The sequence below is a fragment of the Pseudochaenichthys georgianus genome, chromosome 14 (genome assembly GCF_902827115.2).
Source record: "Pseudochaenichthys georgianus chromosome 14, fPseGeo1.2, whole genome shotgun sequence".
Classification (NCBI taxonomy): domain Eukaryota; kingdom Metazoa; phylum Chordata; class Actinopteri; order Perciformes; family Channichthyidae; genus Pseudochaenichthys; species Pseudochaenichthys georgianus.
Window position 1 is genome coordinate 5,841,167 of NC_047516.1, and position 20,520 is coordinate 5,861,686.

The 20,520-nt window shown below is 40.8% G+C and overlaps 1 protein-coding gene across 5 annotated transcripts in view; it reads left to right on the forward strand.

The window, feature by feature from the left end:
- The first annotated feature begins 248 nt into the window (after positions 1–248).
- The window catches only part of dbn1 (drebrin 1), a 99,366-nt gene continuing 79,094 nt past the window's right edge, over positions 249–20,520 (forward strand). For 2 of the 5 annotated variants that reach the window (XM_034098810.2, XM_034098812.2), the window contains exon 1: positions 249–417. In XM_034098810.2, coding sequence (XP_033954701.1) covers positions 335–417 — 83 coding nt within the window. In that variant the 5' untranslated portion in view covers positions 249–334. The remainder of the gene's footprint in view (positions 418–20,520) is intronic. The other 3 variants (XM_034098811.2, XM_034098813.2, XM_034098814.2) reach the window with 3 other exon arrangements.

The window sequence follows — 20,520 nt, forward strand, 5'->3', positions numbered from 1 at the left end:
TATAATAATTTTGTTCTTCAAATTATGACTTTTGCTTCAATATTCTGAGATTAAAACCAGAACTCCATTTTATTCTTAAATTTTTTGTCACGTCCCAACAATCTTTCCTCATATGTCCCTAATCCTCTTCCGTACCCTCTCAGATTTGCTTCCACTAAAAAACCAACACGCTGCTGGGCACTAGGACCCATGAGGCTGTTCAGTCTGTAACATTCCGGCGCTAGGACCACTCGACCGGCCTCTTTGTCTCCTCTTCCTCCTCCTCTTCGTCCTCTCGTCTCACTCCGCGTCTCTCTCCATCAGCAGCGGTCTGGATGCTTGCAGGGACGGAAACATGGCTGTGAATCTGGGCAAGAACAGACTGGACCTGCTGACCGCCTACCAGGACGTCATTGACGAGACTTCGGACACCGACTGGTGAGTCCTTCAGCCCCGGCCATCTCGGTCTCGTTCCTCCCCCTTCTCTCTCTGCACCTCTTTCTCCTGGCTCTTCCCCGGGGGGTTTCTTGTCCGGGTTTGTGCACGCTGAGGATGCACGGTGCAGCAGCAGCATCATACCGTTAGTGGTGAAAAACTACACACATGGAGGCCGGGTACTTTCACCACTACGACGTGAAAGACAGTTTCTCTGCAGCGGAATTTTATAGCAGCCTTTTGTTTGAAAGCAGGAGGACGGTTTAAATCAGTAAAAGTTTGGTTTTTCGATGTTTTAAATCCAAAATCAGCCGCAGTTTTCGGGTCTGAACTGCACTGCAGAGTCAGTCGGAGCAAGTGTGCAACCCTGTGTGCGCATTTTGGGCAAATTATTGTGCAGGACATGCTTTTGTTTCAGCTTTCTGTCGGGACAAGGTTTACTCGCAGCCAGCTGGAAGCAATTTTAGGATTTTTTTTAATGCAACGTGATTCAGTGGTGTGTGTGTGTGTGTGGATAAAACGGGCCTGGTCCAGAGATAGTGATGAGCTCCTGCATCCCCAAACGAGGGGCGAGGCCGGGGAGGGGAGGGGAGGGGGACTTCCATCATCACCCTTTGTGGCCTTTCCTCACTTAGGAGAAAAGAAAAGCTTGCTGAAGTATTGAAAGTGAAATCACTGTGCTCAAACCACATTATGTCCTCATGAAACAGGATTTTGAAAAAGGTCAACAAGTTTAAATAAGGGTTGAATTGCATATTCAGTTTTTTTTTTACAAAATATAATTTTCAGGGCAATCTTTAAGTTTTCTGTTCATGCATTTGGTACTTCAACAGAAAATGCAATTGTATGTGTTTGTAACACTATATTTGGTAAGTAAATATATCATGGACACAAGGTTAAAATGTGTCGGCCCTCCAGGGATATCAGGCATGAGTATTGGGCTCTCCCACCAGCATGTGAACCCAGAATAGTTATTTCATAGGTTATGAGTGCCATTAGCTGCAGTGATTTCACAGGATTATCAAAGTGGTTTGGTACTACTGCCATCATGTCCTTGTTGTTGGACTTTAGGCAGTTAATGACCCAGGTAAAGGCCATTAGAGGAGGTCATATTTGACTTTAAGCAGGACGGTATGGTAACCTGTTGTCCTTGGTCAGGATAAACCAGCAGTCTCCACTGTAGCATTGACAAGAGAAATGACAGAAATATGAAGGTCAGAGCCTTAGCTTTTCTACAATAAACGAGCAATGACTGATATTTCTGGCCACCTGGTGGCAGCGGTAACAACTTGTGAACACAATATTAACAAATCACCTTTTAGTTGATATGGTGAACTTGTTACACAACAAGCAGACACAGGACTTTCTTTGTGCCTTATTAATGAATTTAAGTCCATTATTAGTCACTTCTCCTGATGAAATATATTTCACCATGTTCACTGCTCTCTAATTGTCTGTCTTTTTTAGCTGTTGAGCAGTTAGTGTGGTTTTTACAGTTTTTCTCAAGCGTCATCATGAGCTTCCACCTTTTTATTTTTTCACATTGTCATCTCTACATTTCATTAACCAAATGGAAGACCACTAATTTTCAAATTACTGGACGTTGTGCAGTGATTCAGCTCAGGTTACAGTTCCTGTTTAGATTTGTTTGGAGCTAAACACTCTCTATAGTCTCCATCTTAACTATGAAATGTGAACCTGTGCCATCTGTTGCCGGTCATTAGTCTCAATGAGGTCAGAATGACTTGCAGGGATTCTGCTTTCAGCTGTAGCTGTCGTGGTTTTGGGGGAAGTCTCGCTTCCTCATATCCATTAAAACACAGTTTGGATTTCTCTGTCTAGTGCTTAATGATAACATTGTGGCCAAGATGGCACATATTGTGTGTGATGGTTGATTGTGAGTAAAATAACATACGGGAAATTGAACAAATCCAGAGGGACTGTAACAGCACATTTATAAGTTACTTTAATTACTGTAGGGTTAAAAGCATTTATAAAATAACTGCTTAATTTGAACAGTATGGAAAGTATATGAAACATCATCTGGCATCATAGTACCATTTCACACACATTTCTAACAAACATTATAACTCCATATTTTAATTTTAATTAACAAGTCAGCCCTAACTATAACAGAAAAAGGCAGAACAGAATTGGATGCTTGTAAGACGTTTGCCTCGTATGTTAGTTTTCTTTTCTCCAGGGATGCACACAGACGTCATTATCTGCTTGTTGAATTGTTCATCCTGAGGGAGATGATGCCTCACCCTCCATAAGTCCTGACCCTTATGTCCTGTTCGTGTGAGTGACAGCTGCCAACATTCAACCCCAAAATGAATGTTGTTCCTCTCAAATGTTTGCTTGTTCTGTGGGATGATCTTCTGCAGCAGAGGGCCTCAGGCCTGCCCCCGTTTTTCACACTTGATGAGGTTCGAACAAAGGCAGAGACTCCCAAATACCGCTGACCCCAAACAACATGGGACACCCTGCACCCCCCTCTGCCCTAATAATGATACACCCATGATCCATGCATCTTTAAAAGATAAATAAGGGTAGCAGTAGTAGGGTCTTTTGATTTCTTCAGCAGTTTTAATAGATATGTTGTGTACATTCATAAAATCAGAGCTTTAAGGTATTAATAATGATCTTCCCTCAAAGCTAGCTAGCATAATAGATGTGAATTGAAGCAGGAACATGTATATAATATACAGTAAGTCAGAAATGATTACCTGCAAATGACCTACACATTACGTTGGGGGTAAATATCTGATTTGTGAGAAGAAAACTAAATATTTTAGTGTCATTCTTTAAAGTATTTTGACAGGTCAACTTGGACTATGCAAAACTGTTATTGGCATTTATAGAGTAGTTGAGAAAAATATATATAGAAATAAAAGTAAATGTCAATTGCATGCATACATTTTTTTTAGTTCAGTCAACATGCTACTGAAGAAATTACCAAATATATAATTCAGACATTTTCTTTAGGCAAAAAGCCAAAACATTTCTGTAGTTTTTACCTTCTTAAAAGCTTATAATTACATCATATTCGTGTCCTCAGCAAACTTCACGATGGTGTTGGAGCTGTGTGTGGCCACGCAGTCGTGTGTGAACGGGGAGTAGAGGAGAGGGCTGAGCACGCAGCCTTGAGGGGCTCCGGTGTTGAGGATCAGGGTGGAGGATGTGAGGTTTCCCACCCGCACTGAATGGGGTCTGCCCGTCAGGAAGTTCTAAATGTTCTTTGTCTTGTAAGGTTTAAATTGTGTCTGCTCTCTCTTTGTTGAATCAATCAGGAAGGTTTCTTTTTTCCTCCTGAAACACAAAGCTGTGGAGGTTTATTCATTAATGAAGACACCCTCACATAATGCATGTCGCTGTGAACGGGCCTTCTCTCTGCCTCACTCCCTCACACATCCTCCTGTTCCTCAACCCTTTGAGCTCCGACAGCAAACAACACACACTCTATTATTAATGTGCTCTCTGTGCATCACATAATAGGTTATTTCTTAGCTGTTAGGACTTAAAAAGGCCTTATTAGGCTTTTTTGGGGTTTCCATTCCCTGTTATATAGGTTTTTGTGAATGTAAATTGTCTGCAAAGCCTAAAATCCCTATGGTCCCTCCAGAGGGAGTTTCTCCCCTGATTGAAACACCATTGGACTCCTTTGTTTACTTCCTGAACATCGTGACATCACTATGTAAGACCCGCACTACTATTGGCTAGCGCTCCAACACATTGTAGGTGAGTCTAAAGCACGGGACATCTCTAAGCAGTTGACCAATCACAACAGAGCCGGCCAGCTAACCAATCAGAGCAGACTGGGCTCTGGTTTCAGACAGAGGGTGAAAAGGGGTGCTGCAGCACAGGCAGTATGAGAAAAATAAATACATTTTTGAACATTAAAGTATGGAAAACATATCACTGTAGAGGCAAACAATACAATGAAAATGAGCAGAATGGGGCCCTTTCAAAAACAGCAGTCCACCACTTTGATCCAGACTGAAATATCCTAGGGTTATAGCCATGACATGTTTGATTACTAGAGGCTTAATGTTAATGGTGATCTTTTGATTCTTGTGTTTTCTTGTGAAATATCTTGGCTTGATATTGGATAAATGAGGAGGGTCTCAAGTCATCTTTTTTGTTGTATACCTTACTCATTTCCCCCATCTTTTGTCAAAGTTATGAAACATGAGATCCAAGAGATATAAGATAGTATTTGTTATCCTTTCATCCAGTACCTGAAGGAAGAAGAAAATATTCTCGTCTCTTAAACCACTTCATGTCAGACTGTAGTGAAGGTGACGTTGTGAAAAAATGTGCAGAGAGCGATTCAGGGTTATCCAATATCAAACAATCTGCAGACGTTCAGGAATGCTGAGCGCTCGGTGGCCTCTGATTGGCCCGAGGCTGCTGTCATGTGACCCTATGACCCCCTCCAGCTGTTTGAGGTAGCCGTTACCTGGCGTGTCACCTCTGATGCGCCGACAACAGATGAAACTTTTGGTAAGAGGAGCCGAGCTGGAGGGTCGGCGAACTCTGAATCATGTTTCATTCACTGAAGCCCAAAGAGCCATCAGATCTGATGCATTTGTCCTTTTGATGATCTTGTTCCCCTTGCTGACATTTTTCAACCCAGCTAGTCATTTATTAATGTCTGCTTTTACCCCTGGGAGAGCTTTTTAGTCACTCTGATGTCAGGTTTCAAGGTCGGTCAGTCATTGTAGCACTGAAGAGCTGTGATAGATTGAAGGAAAAGCAAAACACTGCAGCTTCAGGCCGTTTACTTTGGATCTCAGTGTTCTTTGTTTCATGATTTACTTGGATGGGTAATACATAAAAAGAAAAGGAGTGTAGAGATGTACTGAATGCAAATGCTTTCATACAAGGGTCGACCTAAGATACCAGAGTGATAGCCTTTATCTATATAACATATAGAAAATGAGTCTAGGGACATACTCAATGATGTCCATTATAGGTTAGGATTCCTGTCCTAACCAGGATCATACTATAGAAGGATGTTTTCAGTATATCCTCACTGTACAATTAAACGGCTAACACAGACGTTAAATGTTGCTGCTGCCAGGACTTGTGAGACAGCATGTTCTCCTTTCCTTTGGTACAATATATTTTAGTACTTTCCTTATGATTTTGATTACTCATATAATAAATAAAAGGTCCAAAAACATTGATAATTGCATTTTCTACAGCACAAATAGCACATTTCACTGTAAGATGTTCGTATAACTGTATTGTAAACGACAAAGAAAAGCCTAATATTCACATTTTTGAGAACTTGGACTATGTAATATCATCAAACATTTTCCACTCGTTGACTAATTGGGACATTTTATAATCAGAAAACATGCGACCCGATGCCAGGCATATCATATTTATTCGTTAGTTGAAAGTAGCTTGTTGTGTTTTTTAATGAATACTCACCCTAAAGAGTGATTTGTCTTGTAAACACGGACTCATAGAGTATGTTAATGTTGTGTAGTAAAACCTCGGTCCCCGTCATTGATTCTTTCCTCTCGCTGTAGACTTGTTGGTGCCACTGAGACAGAAACCATATTGTTAATGGACGTGAAAACACACAGATGGAGACGTCTTCTGATCGGCTTCTTATTTCTAACGAATGAACTTTGACCTCTTGTGACACAGCTTCCGTTTCTTTCTTCTCTTAGTATAAAGGTATTCAAGACATATGCAGTATTAAACTGTCTTGAATGCAGTCCGCAGACATGTTTTCTGCTTTTTACCTCAGATGAATATAGAACAGGGTCAGTAGTACACGCAGCCTCTCACCTTTCATCACGTCTACTGTGAGAAATGCAGAAAGACGGCATCTCCCAGGACAATTCATCTCCTCTTCTTTACGCTTTTAGCTTTTAAACTTGAATATATTCAGTCACACTGTTTGAAACATCATTTTTTGTTAAGTCAACTATCTTATAATTAACCGTCCAGTCTTCTACATGAGGACCAATGCCTAAGTCAGAGAGCCTTAAGCACTGTGTAAACCTAAACAATAATACATTAAGTATTCCTTTTAGAATCCCATTATTTGAAAAAATGGGAAATGTGTGAAGCTGTCCTTCCACAACATCCAAACATCTGTATGATGTTAGTTTCAGATTTTCTGGAATAGCTTTTTGGGACTTTAACCAAAAATACAAATAATAATAATCTTTTAACAATTAAAAACATTAAATAAAATACAAACATTAGAGAAATCATAAATTGATGACGATTCTGTCATGAAAAGGTAAATGGGGAAACATGTGTCCTGCAATTATTATGCTGCAGAGATAGAAGGCATCAATGTGGATGTTTTCTAATCATATTTACTTTATCTTAAAGCCTCCCCTTTCTTCTCCTCTTCTTATATTTATTTCTCTTAACTTATTTCTCTTTTCAGTCTTCTCAAAATCTATTTTCCACATATCTCTTTCTCCAACTCTTCTGGCAGATATAATTTAGCAACAATACAGAGGCATGTTTTACATAGAGGTACGAGAAACCACACATCTTTTACCTTTTATTAAGAAGGTTTTTAAATACAAAACGGGCTAACTAAGAGTATGTTCACATATCATGCTTCTAGTTGTGTAGCCGGTTAGCTATTAGCCCAGCAGCTAAAGACGTTCACCAACTATAAGCGTTACTTGCCTCTAGCACTTAATATTTCACGATGATCGACTCTTCTGTGCCATTTTCTGCTGTAATCATGCTTTTAATCTGATCTCTGTTGTAGCCTTCTCTCTCTTTCTGCTATCCTCTTGTGCAGTGTAGGTTTTTCCTTCTTATCTTCCTCCCTCGCCTCCTTCTCTTCTTGCCGGCTTCTATCTCCATAAACGGTTTATAAACGTCAGTAAATCTCTGAGATTGCAGCTGTGGTGGCGGCAGTGTGTCAGGCCGAGGTCAGTGTGACGATGAGGGAGGAAGAGGGTGACGTTTCGCTGCAATAAAGACGATGATAACAGAAAACCATAACCAGTAACTCCTCAGGTCTTACAGGGATACTTAAAGAGACTGCATTCAGATATGTTCAGCACCAAAACCCTGTGAAATGTAGGCGAAAGTTACAGAACTAACACTGAAGAAATGTTGTTTCATTAGGATTGAAATGAATGAAACCCACTTGCTTATAGAAGAGAGTGGTTGTTGCGATTATGAAAGGAAAGACTCCTTGCTGAAGAACAAGGGACATGCAAATACTCTAAGCAGCATTTGGAATGAATGAATACATACATATATGTTTTGCTTTGTACCTGATGGTCTAAATACATTGTCTAAATGTGTTGCTAGTATAAGGCAGCATTACCTCTTGCTGAAAGGTTGTCTTGCAACCTGTAGTTTCATTACAGCTGTTTTTTGACCCCAGATAACTATTGCCTGAGATGATGAATTCCATGTCAAGATGACTCGCCCTAGTTTGACCTGACGGTTTCCCCTCCTGAGGCAACACATCATGGAGATGTTCTCCCTCTATTGTGCAATATGGAGCTCTGTGCAGATGGAGCTGGTGGGTGGTGCAAAGGACTCGACTGAAAATGGATGAGTTTTCCATCCAAAGCTAGTTCAGTGTCTAAATATCAGTTTCACATCTGGAGTAAACAGGGAGGGTTTCTCACTCAGATGAAAGTCTGATGTCAGTGGTGAATATTTGGATGTTTTCAAAGAGATAAATATATGATTTATTGAACTGTTTTGCGCTCGGTCTTGACTAAAGGTCAGTATGAGTACCTCCCTGCTCACTCCTAACTTTCTTTGATATTTTGAGTTTACCCCTGATCTTAGTTGATTACCTACATATCACTAAACAGCCTAAACAACTTAAATGTCCTTCCCTTAAATATTTTTACTTCATGTTTGCTGATAAGCATTCTTCTTTCTTATTCTCTGTTTCTTGCCATGTTACTCCCATCAGCTGTTTGATATTCACTCCACAATGATAGCATTCATTCCCATTATCCTATTAAATGGTCTTTATCTTTTTTAATCCAGAAGATCTGAATAACTGTTAAAAGATGCAGATTTCCAGAGCCAAAAATGGCATCTTTAAATTGTTTGTTTTGCTCCATAAACAGTCCAAAGCCTAAAAATATAAAACAACGAAATTGAGCAAATCCTCTCGTTGGAGCAACGAAAATGCATTATAGATTATGGTGGCTGACAACCAACGGCCTAAAACACGAAGAAACGCGCTTCATTTTTAAAAACGATTCAGTTATGAAAACATTAATGTGCCAAAACACATGCAAATAAAGAAACATCTTCACCGACTTGACATTGCAGGCGCAGCATTTAGAAAACATTCAGCAACCTGATGAAACATGGCAGGGTTTACTAAAAGTATAATCAGTATAATGACTAAGTTAGCTAGCTAGCTAGCTTACAGCAGATCAACAATACCGAGGGAATTATGCGACCACATTGTTAAAATAAACCAATAAAACATTTTAGGTACGTTTCCAGTGACAGAGATTGTTGGCCAACTTTATAATTCCCGATGTGAACAAGCGCTCGCTTTTTATTGTCCTCGATTCTGCTCTTGCAGCGTTTTTATATGCAGTGTTTCGTTGATGCTGCGCTTTTTGTAAACGCTACGCATGTTTCGTCAAATTGGTGAAGATGTTTCTTCATTCGTATGGGACGTGTTATTGCATCACTTTTGAAACAGGTTGATACTTTTGGAAGTGTTTTTTCGGCGGTTTAAACTCGTTTGCCCCCGTCGGCCACCGTAAATGACGTCAATGCATATTTTCTTCGTTCTTTGATGCTTCATAGTTGTGACAAACAGATTCTCCAATACGTTGATCTGTGTGGGAAAACAAGGCAGATGTCACAACCTCAAGGGGAAAAGGTTCATATTTTTCTGATATGACAGGAGTCAATCTAAGTGAACTGAACTAGACAAATGTATAAATGCACTGAAGACAAAAGCTTCAGTTTTTGTTAAATGAACATTCAGTCCACTTAATAAAAACAGTGAGTCAGTGCAGTGAAATGAAACGGGCCGAGTGTCAGGCTGACACTTTGCTGCTGTCAGAGATTTTGAGTTCAACAAGGGAGTGTTGCAGTTTGTAACCTCAAAGCCTTTTACTGAATCCGTTTCCTCCGTGTGAATCATTTGGACTATGCTCTCTCTGCAGGAAGGAGTGAAGAAGAAGAAGAAGAAGAGGAGATTAAATTGGCCTGCTTTTTTTTAGCCCTGCTTTCACACATGGAATACATTTGAATGTAAAACCAGACTTACACAACTCGTGCTCTGTTTGCAGTCAGAAATAAGGTATAATCCATTTTTGTAATTCATTCTGCAGACATTCTGATACTCTTCTAACATCTCTAGCTCAGTATGAGACTTCCATTTACACAATAAAGCATGAACCATTAACGCTTAGATTTTTAAAAATGTTAGTGAAATTGACTTTCTTCAATGCCAGCATTATTTCAAATAATCTGACTTTCTGAATAAAGGGAGGGTTACTCCAAGATTAAATGGAGGCTTGAATTGGTCCAACATGTGGTTTAACAGGCAATTATTGCTGTATGTGCAGTGTTTGAACTGGCTGTAGAAAGCACCGGATGCAGCCACCTAATGTTCAGATAATTACCTTTTTTACCCTTTTAAACTCCCAAACTTCGTCAGCATTTGTTATAGAAGAGGTGTTGCAGATGATGAAGCCAGGTGTGATTTTGCATCGGTTTCACTCCTCCAGTCTGATGTTCAACTGGCCCGTTTTCTCCTCAGAAGTGGTGTCAATCATTTATTTTGGGGCCTTGTTGAAGTGATAATGTTTGTGATTCATCCACAGCCACACGGATAGTCACAGGGAGAATAGAGGAAATTAATGGATGACTTTGCGAGGTGAACGAAAGCTGTGATTACGTGCGTTTTTATTTTTTAAAGACTTTAAATGATTTAAATGATTCTCAAGTGTGTGTGACTCTTTGAATGTGTGTGTCAGACTGCAGTGAGGTGTGTTGTAAGCCTCGCTGTTTGACAAAAACTCAAGGCTATCGCTGTGTAAACGTCAGAAACAAGCTGAGAAAGAACAATGCATCCTTCAGTGGTTGAATGTTTGGTGATTGATCTTATTCATATAAGGACTGACTGTGAAGTCTATTAAAACACATTTATTTAACAATTACTATATGCTCAATGAAGAACACATAAGCACATTAAGATATGAGGACTGGGGAGACACTTAAATCCACATGTGTCCATTTTTTTAGGTTATTATTAATATGATAATATTTGTATTTTATATATATACTGTATATTTTTTTTGATGTACTTTTTTTTTTTTACTGAAGGGGTTTCCACATTTAAAAAAAATTCACTTCCCACATATTTTTGAATAACTACAAAATAAATATGCTGTGTGTGTATGTGTGTGTGTATATATATATATATATATATATATTTATTATTATGATAATTTTCCAACTTGGTTTAAAAAATCGGATTGACTTCTTCTATTTCCATCTTTTATTATGAAGTGAGATATTCAAAATGTATACTTTTAATTATGTTAAATATAATGTTTATTTCACTCCAGACTATTAAAAACAGCTGCTGTTGATCAGACTGACGTTACAAACTCAGATTTTTGAAACACTGATGGCAGTTGTGACTCTATGAAACTCAATAACACTTAGTATGTTGTTGTATTGAATAAAAAGCCATCAGCCATGCTGCTGAGCTCTGACTGGATTCAGATTGGAAGTCAATGCAGCTCAGTCTGCATCACCTCGTTGGACCTGTGCACTGCAGTGTAATGGCTTTTTAAAGCAGTTACCCTTTGCACAAAGTGGACTTTAGCTATAACTGTATTTAGGGATGTTGACCTCCGCAGTATCTGCTGTTTGACGAGGAAGATGATGACAACATGGCAGCATATGGCAGCATGCAGGCAGCAAAGCTCAACTTCTGACTTGTGTTGCACCACATGAAGAGTACAGGTTAAATAAATATTTTTTATTTTATCATACCATTCTTTTTTTGTTAGTGAGAGCAGGTTGGCTGTTATTTTAAGTAGTTTTAATTTATGCTCCTCTTCATTATTCCCTGTTTAATATTCTTCTCCATACTTAAAGATTCAGATATTCAAAGTTCTAAATCCTAGGCTTTCCAACAATTCAACATACAATATACATAAGACATTAACCATACTGTAAAAATAGTGCACGAAGAAATATAAATAATAATGCAGGAGCATTTTGCAAGTTACTGAGGTAGAAATATTATATTATCTTATAAAATGAAGAACATATTCTTCTTCCCTCCCAATTTATACTTGTGTAACTGTCTCTATTTGAGATACTCTCCATTTTCTGTGCTCTTTTTTTTGTGTCAACGCTCCTCCTCTAATTCAGGAAGCTGACTGTAATCCAAGTCTTTATTAAATGTTTCCTTATTTTTTGAAACATTTAGTTGTTTCTATCTCTCTGTCTACCCGCTAAACGCCTCTGTTCCATTTTACTGAACCTACAGATGTAAAGGTGTTTGAGACTCACTGTTCATCCCTCTCTGTGTAAACAGTGTATGGAGGGACGGAGTGTGTGTCCTCTGTGGATCTGAGTCACACTGACACGGAGAGAGGAACAACATCACTCTTATCTCTCTGTTTGATTGATCTGTGTTTTTTCTGTAAGAGCTTATGAGTGGGTACGATGACGGTAATGTCCCTGTTTTTGTGTGTGTGTGTGCAGTTCAATTTGAGGGCAAACGTACCAAAGATTGAGCCTCTTAACTGAAAACCAAAATGATATTTGCAAATGAAGTCCCCTCTTTAAGTGCTGGAATGTAACTTGGAAAGTTCATTTTCTTAAGTAATGTACTAAAGTAAAGTACAAGCACCTTTTGATTTATACTTGAGTTTATACTTTCACTCAACTACATTTCAGAATACTCAATTGTCCATAACATTTACATATAATGAAAATGGGTCTTTGGTAATGGCAAATAAAATAAAAATAACACACACCATACACAGAACAACATACAATACATACACAAAAAAAAAGAGCAACTGCATTTTAAAGTCACTAAGTGGTGTGCTTTGTTCTTCCACTGGCTTGGGTCCATTAAAATATCAGTTGTAAAAATAAATTATTTACTATTATATTAAAAGTAGGTGATGGTGTTTCTGGAGAAAGGATCATTGAGGCTTAAAAAAGGGGCTTAAGTCAAGGTGTGGTTGTGTGTGTTTGTTGTAGGGGAGCCTTGCTGTTATTAACAGGCTGTTATTGAGGATGGTCACAGCTGATGGAATAAAGGATTTAGTTTAGTCCTCTGTTAATGGCTATCTGTACCTTTTTAGTCTGTGGCTTGATGTCCATTCAGAGGCAAGAATGTTATGTTTTTCTTAAAAGGATACAGTTTCTCTTCATCTCTTACATTCTTTTATTTCCTATTTCAGCTTTAACATACATTATCATGAATCTAAAGGCAGAGCAGTTTTTCAACATATGATGATCTTATAGAATATGATGAGTTGATGCAGATTTAACAACTGCTCCTTACTTGTTATTCTTTTAAATATAGTATTAGGATTAATAATAATGAAAAAAGAAATACCACGAATCAGGTAAAACTAGGCTAACTTTGGATGATGTTGAACTATTTGCAGAGGGCTAAATTGACATATAACCATTGTTATAAGCCCAAGCACATTATTGATGAGATGTCATAGCTGCTCTCAAATACAGTACATGGAAAAAATGAAATGAAAGCAGAACTGCAGACAGCAGCAGTCAGTGGTGATGGGGGAGGGGGGAGGGAGCTGATTGGGATTTGGAGAGGGATAGAAACTGAAACTAGTAGCTAAAGAGGTCAATGAGGGGCGGGGGGGGTTAAATACTGCAGTACTGTTGACACGAGGCCAATTCAGACTTAGTGGGTGTGAGTGTTGTATCCTAGGATCATCTACATTTTTCAACTTTGACTTCTTATTTTACAAAACAATTATTCATTACAAGCCTAAGCGCTTTTCTCCTCCTTTCTTTAGTGTCTTCTTTTGTGTTTCAGAATCAATACGTCTTAATTTCTGCAGCAAAAGTTGGTTGTTATTAGTGGGGTCAACAGTTTGATTTCACTGAAGGACACTTTACATACATACATGCATACATACATACATACATACATACATACATACATACATACATACATGCATACATACATACATACATACATACACACACACATAAGCTGAGCTGACACACGGTAGGTTTGGATGAGCACCATCATCTATTGTTCTGTGCAGCGTTTGTCACCCTGAGACAAAAAACAAACACATGTTGAAGAAATAAAAGTCTGCAGGGCGAGGCTCAGCTCTGTGAATAATCCACAGCTGGGACTGTGAACACACACACACACACACACACACACACACACACACACACACACACACACACACACACACACACACACACACACACACACACACACACACACACACACACACACACACACACACACACACACACACACACACACACACACACACACACACACACACACACACACACACACACACACACACACACACACACACACACACACACACACACACACACACACACACACACACACACACACACACACACACACACACACACACACACACACACACACACACACACACACACACACACACGGTCCTCCCGATGGCCAGTCGGGGCCTGCCGGTGAGCCTGGAAGTGTGGTCTGCCACAAGCGGGCGGCAGGAGCGGGGCTGTCAGCAGATGGTATTTTAAACTCGCTCTGAAACTACGGGGCGGTCGAGGAAAAAAAATACACATGCGTTAATCGCGTTAAAATAATTAGTGGCGTTAATTTTTTTTTTCTTGACAGCCCTAATATATATATATAGCCTATATATATAGCCTATATATAAAATATAAAATATTTTTTTTATATGTTTTTGTTGTTATATTTTTCATTAGTTTTACCAAAATAACTTGATGTAATTGTATGTAAAATAATATTTCCAAAGAAATAAATCCTTCGAATCTGCCTGTTCAGTTTCTGTTGGAATGTGAAGGGTTAAATGCCGTCTCTGCGAGTTCTGTGAAGACGAGAGAGCTTGTTGGTCCCCCTCTCTACATTCACAGAGTACGGAGCCCCCTAGGGGACATGGAGAAGAAAAATAATAATAATTTTAACAAAAAAAAAAAATGTTTTGCGAGATCTCGCAAAACCCCTTTGCGAGATCTCGCAATACTTTTCATTTAGTACTTCCTGGTCAGTTCTGCTGCTACGGCAACACAGAAACCACAACAATGGAGTGGTTCATCGATTTTACTTTGAGCTTGGCCTTAAATATAAAGATATAACATCAGTGCTTGGCAATAGGCACGGGTTTCACACATAGACTGTATAAAAGGGTTTCACATAAGTGAAGACACCTCAAGAGAACACTCAGAGCGAGGGGACATGCACGTTCCTCTGAGCTGAGTTATTGACAGATTCGAATTTCGCGGATCAATAACTCATGAACATAACGTTGTAAAAATACAAACAACATGACTTTACAATCATAGCAAGGTAGACAACGAGCTACAGAGTCGTTTTTATCAGAACAGTTCGATACGCGCCGTCAGCCGAGCTAAACATCAATAACAATCTGCAGCTGGAGGAGGGAGAGGAGTGCTTAGGGACCGTCTACAAACTGCAACGGGGTTTTGCGAGATATCGCAAAAGTATTGCGAGATATCGCAAAACATTTTATTTTTTTTAAATAATTTTTTTTCTTCTCCATGTCCCCTAGGGGGCTCCGTGACAGAGGGCCCGAGGGCACAACGAGAGAGTAATGTCAAATGACAGTACAATTGACCAATCATATCTTCCCTCTAAATGGGCGGGCTTTCTTTTCGCGGACTTTATGACAAGTTCCGCCCGCTGTGAGGTCTATGCAAGTGGTGCAGTGACGCGTCCTAAAACCCGGAAGTAAGCCGCACTCGGATTCCCTCGACAGAAAGCAACGGAATTTCTCCATAGGATTTTGGAAAATAGCTGGAAATAAGGTCTGTGGAAAACGAACCTGTTAGATCAGTGCTTCTCAAAGTGTGGTCCGTGAGCGCCCCCTAGTGGTCCGTAAGTATATTGGTAACATTTCACATTTGAAAGAAATACATTTATTTAAGTTTTTCGCACTCTCGCGGGAATATCTCTGCAATGGAACGAGCTTAAGTTTCACTTTTGATTGCATGAAATAGCCCAGATGAACACCTTCATCACACATGTGGCCACTTGTTTGTACCATTTTCAGGCGATTTGTAAAAAACGATGTGTTTTTGGATATTTGTGGAGTTAGGTGGTCCGCGAGTGTTTTTTTATTGGTTAGGTGGTCCTTGGTATGAAAAAGTTTGAGAAACACTGTTAGATAAATGCACGTTTTGTTCAGACGGATAATATCCACATGTCTACCCTACTTTTATTATTTTCGAATCATAAATCTAAACGAGAGATTTATGATCGATAGATCTATGATCGATAGATTTATAATTAGCATAAGTTCGTTCATGATGGCTCATGTCAGTGATAGTGATGACATCGTTGCGAAATTATTAACCGAGTCATTTTCAAGATTGAGTTACAATGATAAACTGGAGTGGCAAAGGATCAGCTGAATGACCCGCAAGTGCTTCATCCAAAAGGACAGGAGGATGGACTTTGTGTTTCAGTGATTTATCATCAAAGGTAGGCCTAAGTAATTTTCAATGTGGGCCGCCGTGCCGACTTAATTCATTAGTAATTGTTACTTGGCTGTGGGGGCCCTGTCATGATAGGTATTTATATAAATGGTGTTGTTCTGTGTGGTAGAGGGTCGCTGTCATTGATACGTTTTGCACCCCGGGCCTCTGTTTTGATATTCCGCTGTGACGTAATATCTCTTCTTTTTTTTCGAGGGAAGGGGTGTCAGAGGGCCTAGGTATAAAAGTCACGGCTCGCCACTGTCTCTGAGGCTGCGGCCACACGAGGACGAAAACGGCTAAACGCATAGGATTAACGCAAACAAGCTTCCGTCCACACGCAATAGTTATCCGGATAGTGTCTGTCCACACGAGACAGCTCCGTTTAGCTCCAACCGCTGGAGAAGCTGCAGTACATATGCAGGAGCCTGTACGTGGCGCTGTAACTTCCTCCACAAAAGCAGCGAAGAAGCATGGTTGTCATGGTTGCCCTTCTGTTTATTCTCCGCGGTGGGGGCCGAGGGAACCGGGCGCGTCTATCGTTATTCCAACCCAGTTTAGATTTAACCACGCCCACTTCCGCATTACGCAAGAACGTAGCTCTACGCGATAGCGTCATAGACTTCTTCTTCGGCAGTTATAGCGGTCGCGGTAAAGCAGGATATTGAATAGTTGTTTTTTCAAGAAATCAACTGTGGGAGCAATTATTAGAAAATGGAAGACATACAAGACCACTGATAATCTCCCTCGATCTGGGGCTCCACGCAAGATCTCACTCCGTGGGGTCAAAATGATCACAAGAACGGTGAGCACAAATCCCAGAACCACACGGGGGGACCTAGTCAATGACCTGCAGAGAGCTGGGACCAAAGTAACAAAGGCTACCATCAGTAACACACTACGCCGCCAGGGACTCAAATCCTGCAGTGCCAGACGTGTCCCCCTGCTTAAGCCAGTACATGTCCAGGCCCGTCTGAAGTTTGCTAGAGAGCATTTAGATGATCCAGAAGAGGATTGGGAGAATGTCATATGGTCAGATGAAACCAAAATAGAACTTTTTGGTAAAAACTCAACTAGACGTGTTTGGAGGAGAAAGATTGCTGAGTTGCATCCAAAGAACACCATGCCTACTGTGAAACATGGGGGTGGAAACATCATGCTTTGGGGCTGTTTTCCTGCAAAGGGACCAGGACGACTGATCCGTGTAAAGGAAAGAATTAATGGGGCCATGTATCGTGAGATTTTGAGTGACAACCTCCTTCCATCAGCAAGGGCATTGACGATGAAACGTGGCTGGGTCTTTCAGCATGACAATGATCCCAAACACACCGCCCGGGCAACGAAGGTGTTGGCCTAGCCAGTCTCCAGATCTCAACCCCATAGAAAATCTTTGGAGGGAGTTGAAAGTCCGTGTTGCCCAGCGACAGCCCCAAAACATCACTGCTCTAGAGGAGATCTGCATGGAGGAATGGGCCAACATACCAGCAACAGTGAAAACCTTGTGAAGACTTACAGAAAACGTTTGACCTCTGTCATTGCCAACAAAGGGTAGATAACAAAGTATTGAGATGAACTTTTGTTATTGACCAAATACTTATTTTCCACCATAATTTGCAAATAAATTCTTTAAAAATCAGACTCTCATCTTTTTAAGTTGGAGAACTTGCACAATTGGTGGCTGACCAAATACTTTTTTGCCCCACTGTATATGTATATATATGTTATATATGCTTGTCTTCAATTAATTTTATTCTAAAATAGAGCAAGTGTCACAAAATCGAATTTCCCCCTGGGATAAATAAAGTATTGTGACTGTCAATGTATTAAATGTATTGGTACAATCAGTCATGCATATCGGTCTAAAGTGTGCAGTTGTGTGTGTGTGTGTGTGTGTGTGCGTGTGTGTGTGTGACCTGCCTTGACCTCCAGTGTCGAGCTAGCCAGCTGCTGGCTACTAAGTGGCCTCAGCGAATTGTTGAAACTCTTAAATCAGTGTGTGTGTGTGTGTGTGTGTGTGTGTGTGTGTGTGTGTGTGTGTGTGTGTGTGTGTGTGTGTGTGTGTGTGTGTGTGTGTGTGTGTGTGTGTGTGTGTGTGTGTGTGTGTGTGTGTGTGTGTGTGTGTGTGTGTGTGTGTGTGTGTGTGTGTGTGTGTGTGTGTGTGTGTGTGTGTGTGTGTGTGTGTGTGTGTGTGTGTGTGTGTGTGTGTGTGTGTGTGTGTGTGTGTGTGTGTGTGTGTGTGTGTGTGTGTGTGTGTGTGTGTGTGTGTGTGTGTGTGTGTGTGTGTGTGTGTGTGTGTGTGTGTGTGTGTGTGTGTGTGGATATACGGATATACGGAGCTGTTTAAATGAAATCAGAGGAGCGACATTTCGCCACAACTGCACCGAGCACTTGACTTGATGCAGGAAGCAGACAGCGGGACATTGTAGGAGAAGTCAGCACACTAATCAGGGCTCTCAAGTCTCACGCATTTGGCGTGAGACACACGCATTCCACTCCATTCACACGCTCACACGCCACACCTTGTATTTCTCACGCAGAGATTTCTTTCCAGGGTACCGCCCACCAAGTTGCGCCGCAATTTTGTAAACAACCAATATTAACTATTTTAATCGACTGACAGTCCTAATATATATATATATATATATATATATTTTATGTTTTCAAATATTATTTCTGAGAATATCTTAGGCCCTGACGGCTTGCCACTGCTCAGAGAATTGTAGGTCCCAACTAATAAATAAGATATTGTGTTTTGAATGCTGTTGACGCAGGTTTTAGATGTTACCAAGATGCATAAAAAACGTTTTAACTTATTGTACCATAGATTTAACTCCGACGTGGATGTGTTTTGACAGAAAAATCTGTGTAATTCTGTGCTTCGTTAGCTTCTCACCTGGCTGCAGGTGTATGTCATGGTAATCCATCCACATCATATGTTACTTCTCCCCGGTGGGAATACTCCAGCTCTTCTCTGGGAGGTGACGGCTGTCGTTCTGCATTTACATCTCAGCCTGCAGCTGACAGTCCGGAGCCACTTACTGCTCATGGAAAATATTCCTCTCTGTCCATGCACCCAGTATTTAGTCTGCAAAAACATCCTCTATATCAACCAGGGTGTTTTTTTACAACATGCTTTCGGTTTGTTCGAGCTGTCAATTAAAATATGGTTCAGGCTTAACACCAGGAGAAACTCTTGAGTAGTCATTTTGTGACAAGTAAGAAAGAAAAAAAAAACATTGTTATATGATAATAATAATAAAAATTCGATTTGTAAAGCACCTTTCATTGCTAACAGCAATCCCAAGGTGCTACAGGAGGCATAATACAAAGAAACGAAAGTTTAATCAAAAGATTTTTTTAAAAGAAAGGTTTTTAGGCCTTTCTTGAAGGCGTCAGTGGTCTGTGGAGTCCTCAGGTGGTCTGTGGAGTCCTCAGGTGGTCTGTGGAGTCCTCAGGTGGTCTGTGGAGTCCTCAGGTGGTCTGTGGAGTCCTCAGGTGGTCTGTGGAGTCCTCAGGTGGTCTGTGGAGTCCTCAGGTGGTCTGTTGAGTCCTCAGGTGGTCTGTGGAGTCCTCAGGTGGTCTGTGGAGTCCTCAGGTGGTCTGTGGAGTCCTCAGGTGGTCTGTGGAGTCCTCAGGTGGTCTGTTGAGTCCTCAGGTGGTCTGTGGAGTCCTCAGGTGGTCTGTGGAGTCCTCAGGTGGTCTGTGGAGTCCTCAGGTGGTCTGTGGAGTCCTCAGGTGGTCTGTGGAGTCCTCAGGTGGTCTGTGGAGTCCTCAGGTGGTCTGTGGAGTCCTCAGGTGGTCTGTTGAGTCCTCAGGTGGTCTGTGGAGTCCTCAGGTGGTCTGTGGAGTCCTCAGGTGGTCTGTGGAGTCCTCAGGTGGTCTGTTGAGTCCTCAGGTGGTCTGTGGAGTCCTCAGGTGGTCTGTGGAGTCCTCAGGTGGTGTGGGAGGGAATTCCACAGCTGCCCAGAAAGCCCGATCCCCCATTGTGCGGAGTTTGGTCCTCGGGGGGTGAAGCCGATGGTTGGTTGTGGAGCGGAGGTTGCGTGTGGAGGTTTGTAATGTGAGAAGTTCCTTCAGGTATGGAGGAGCGTTCCCATGGATGCACTGATGGGTCAGTAGTGCGATCTTGCATTCGATCCTGAATGAGACAGGAAGCCTATGATCTATGATAGAAGACATGTGATTTGGATACACTTTGAAATACATTGTGCAATAAGCAAGGACTGTGTATTTCCCATCACTACCATCTGGATCACATTAGGAAGCCTTTGTAATGTCCGGCATGAACGGGAAGCACCATTTCTTCAATGCTTAAAGGGCACCTGACATAAACATAAATCCTTTTCTCAGGAAAAGTGATCAGGAACTCAGCATTGTCTTCTTTTTATAGAAAAATACCAC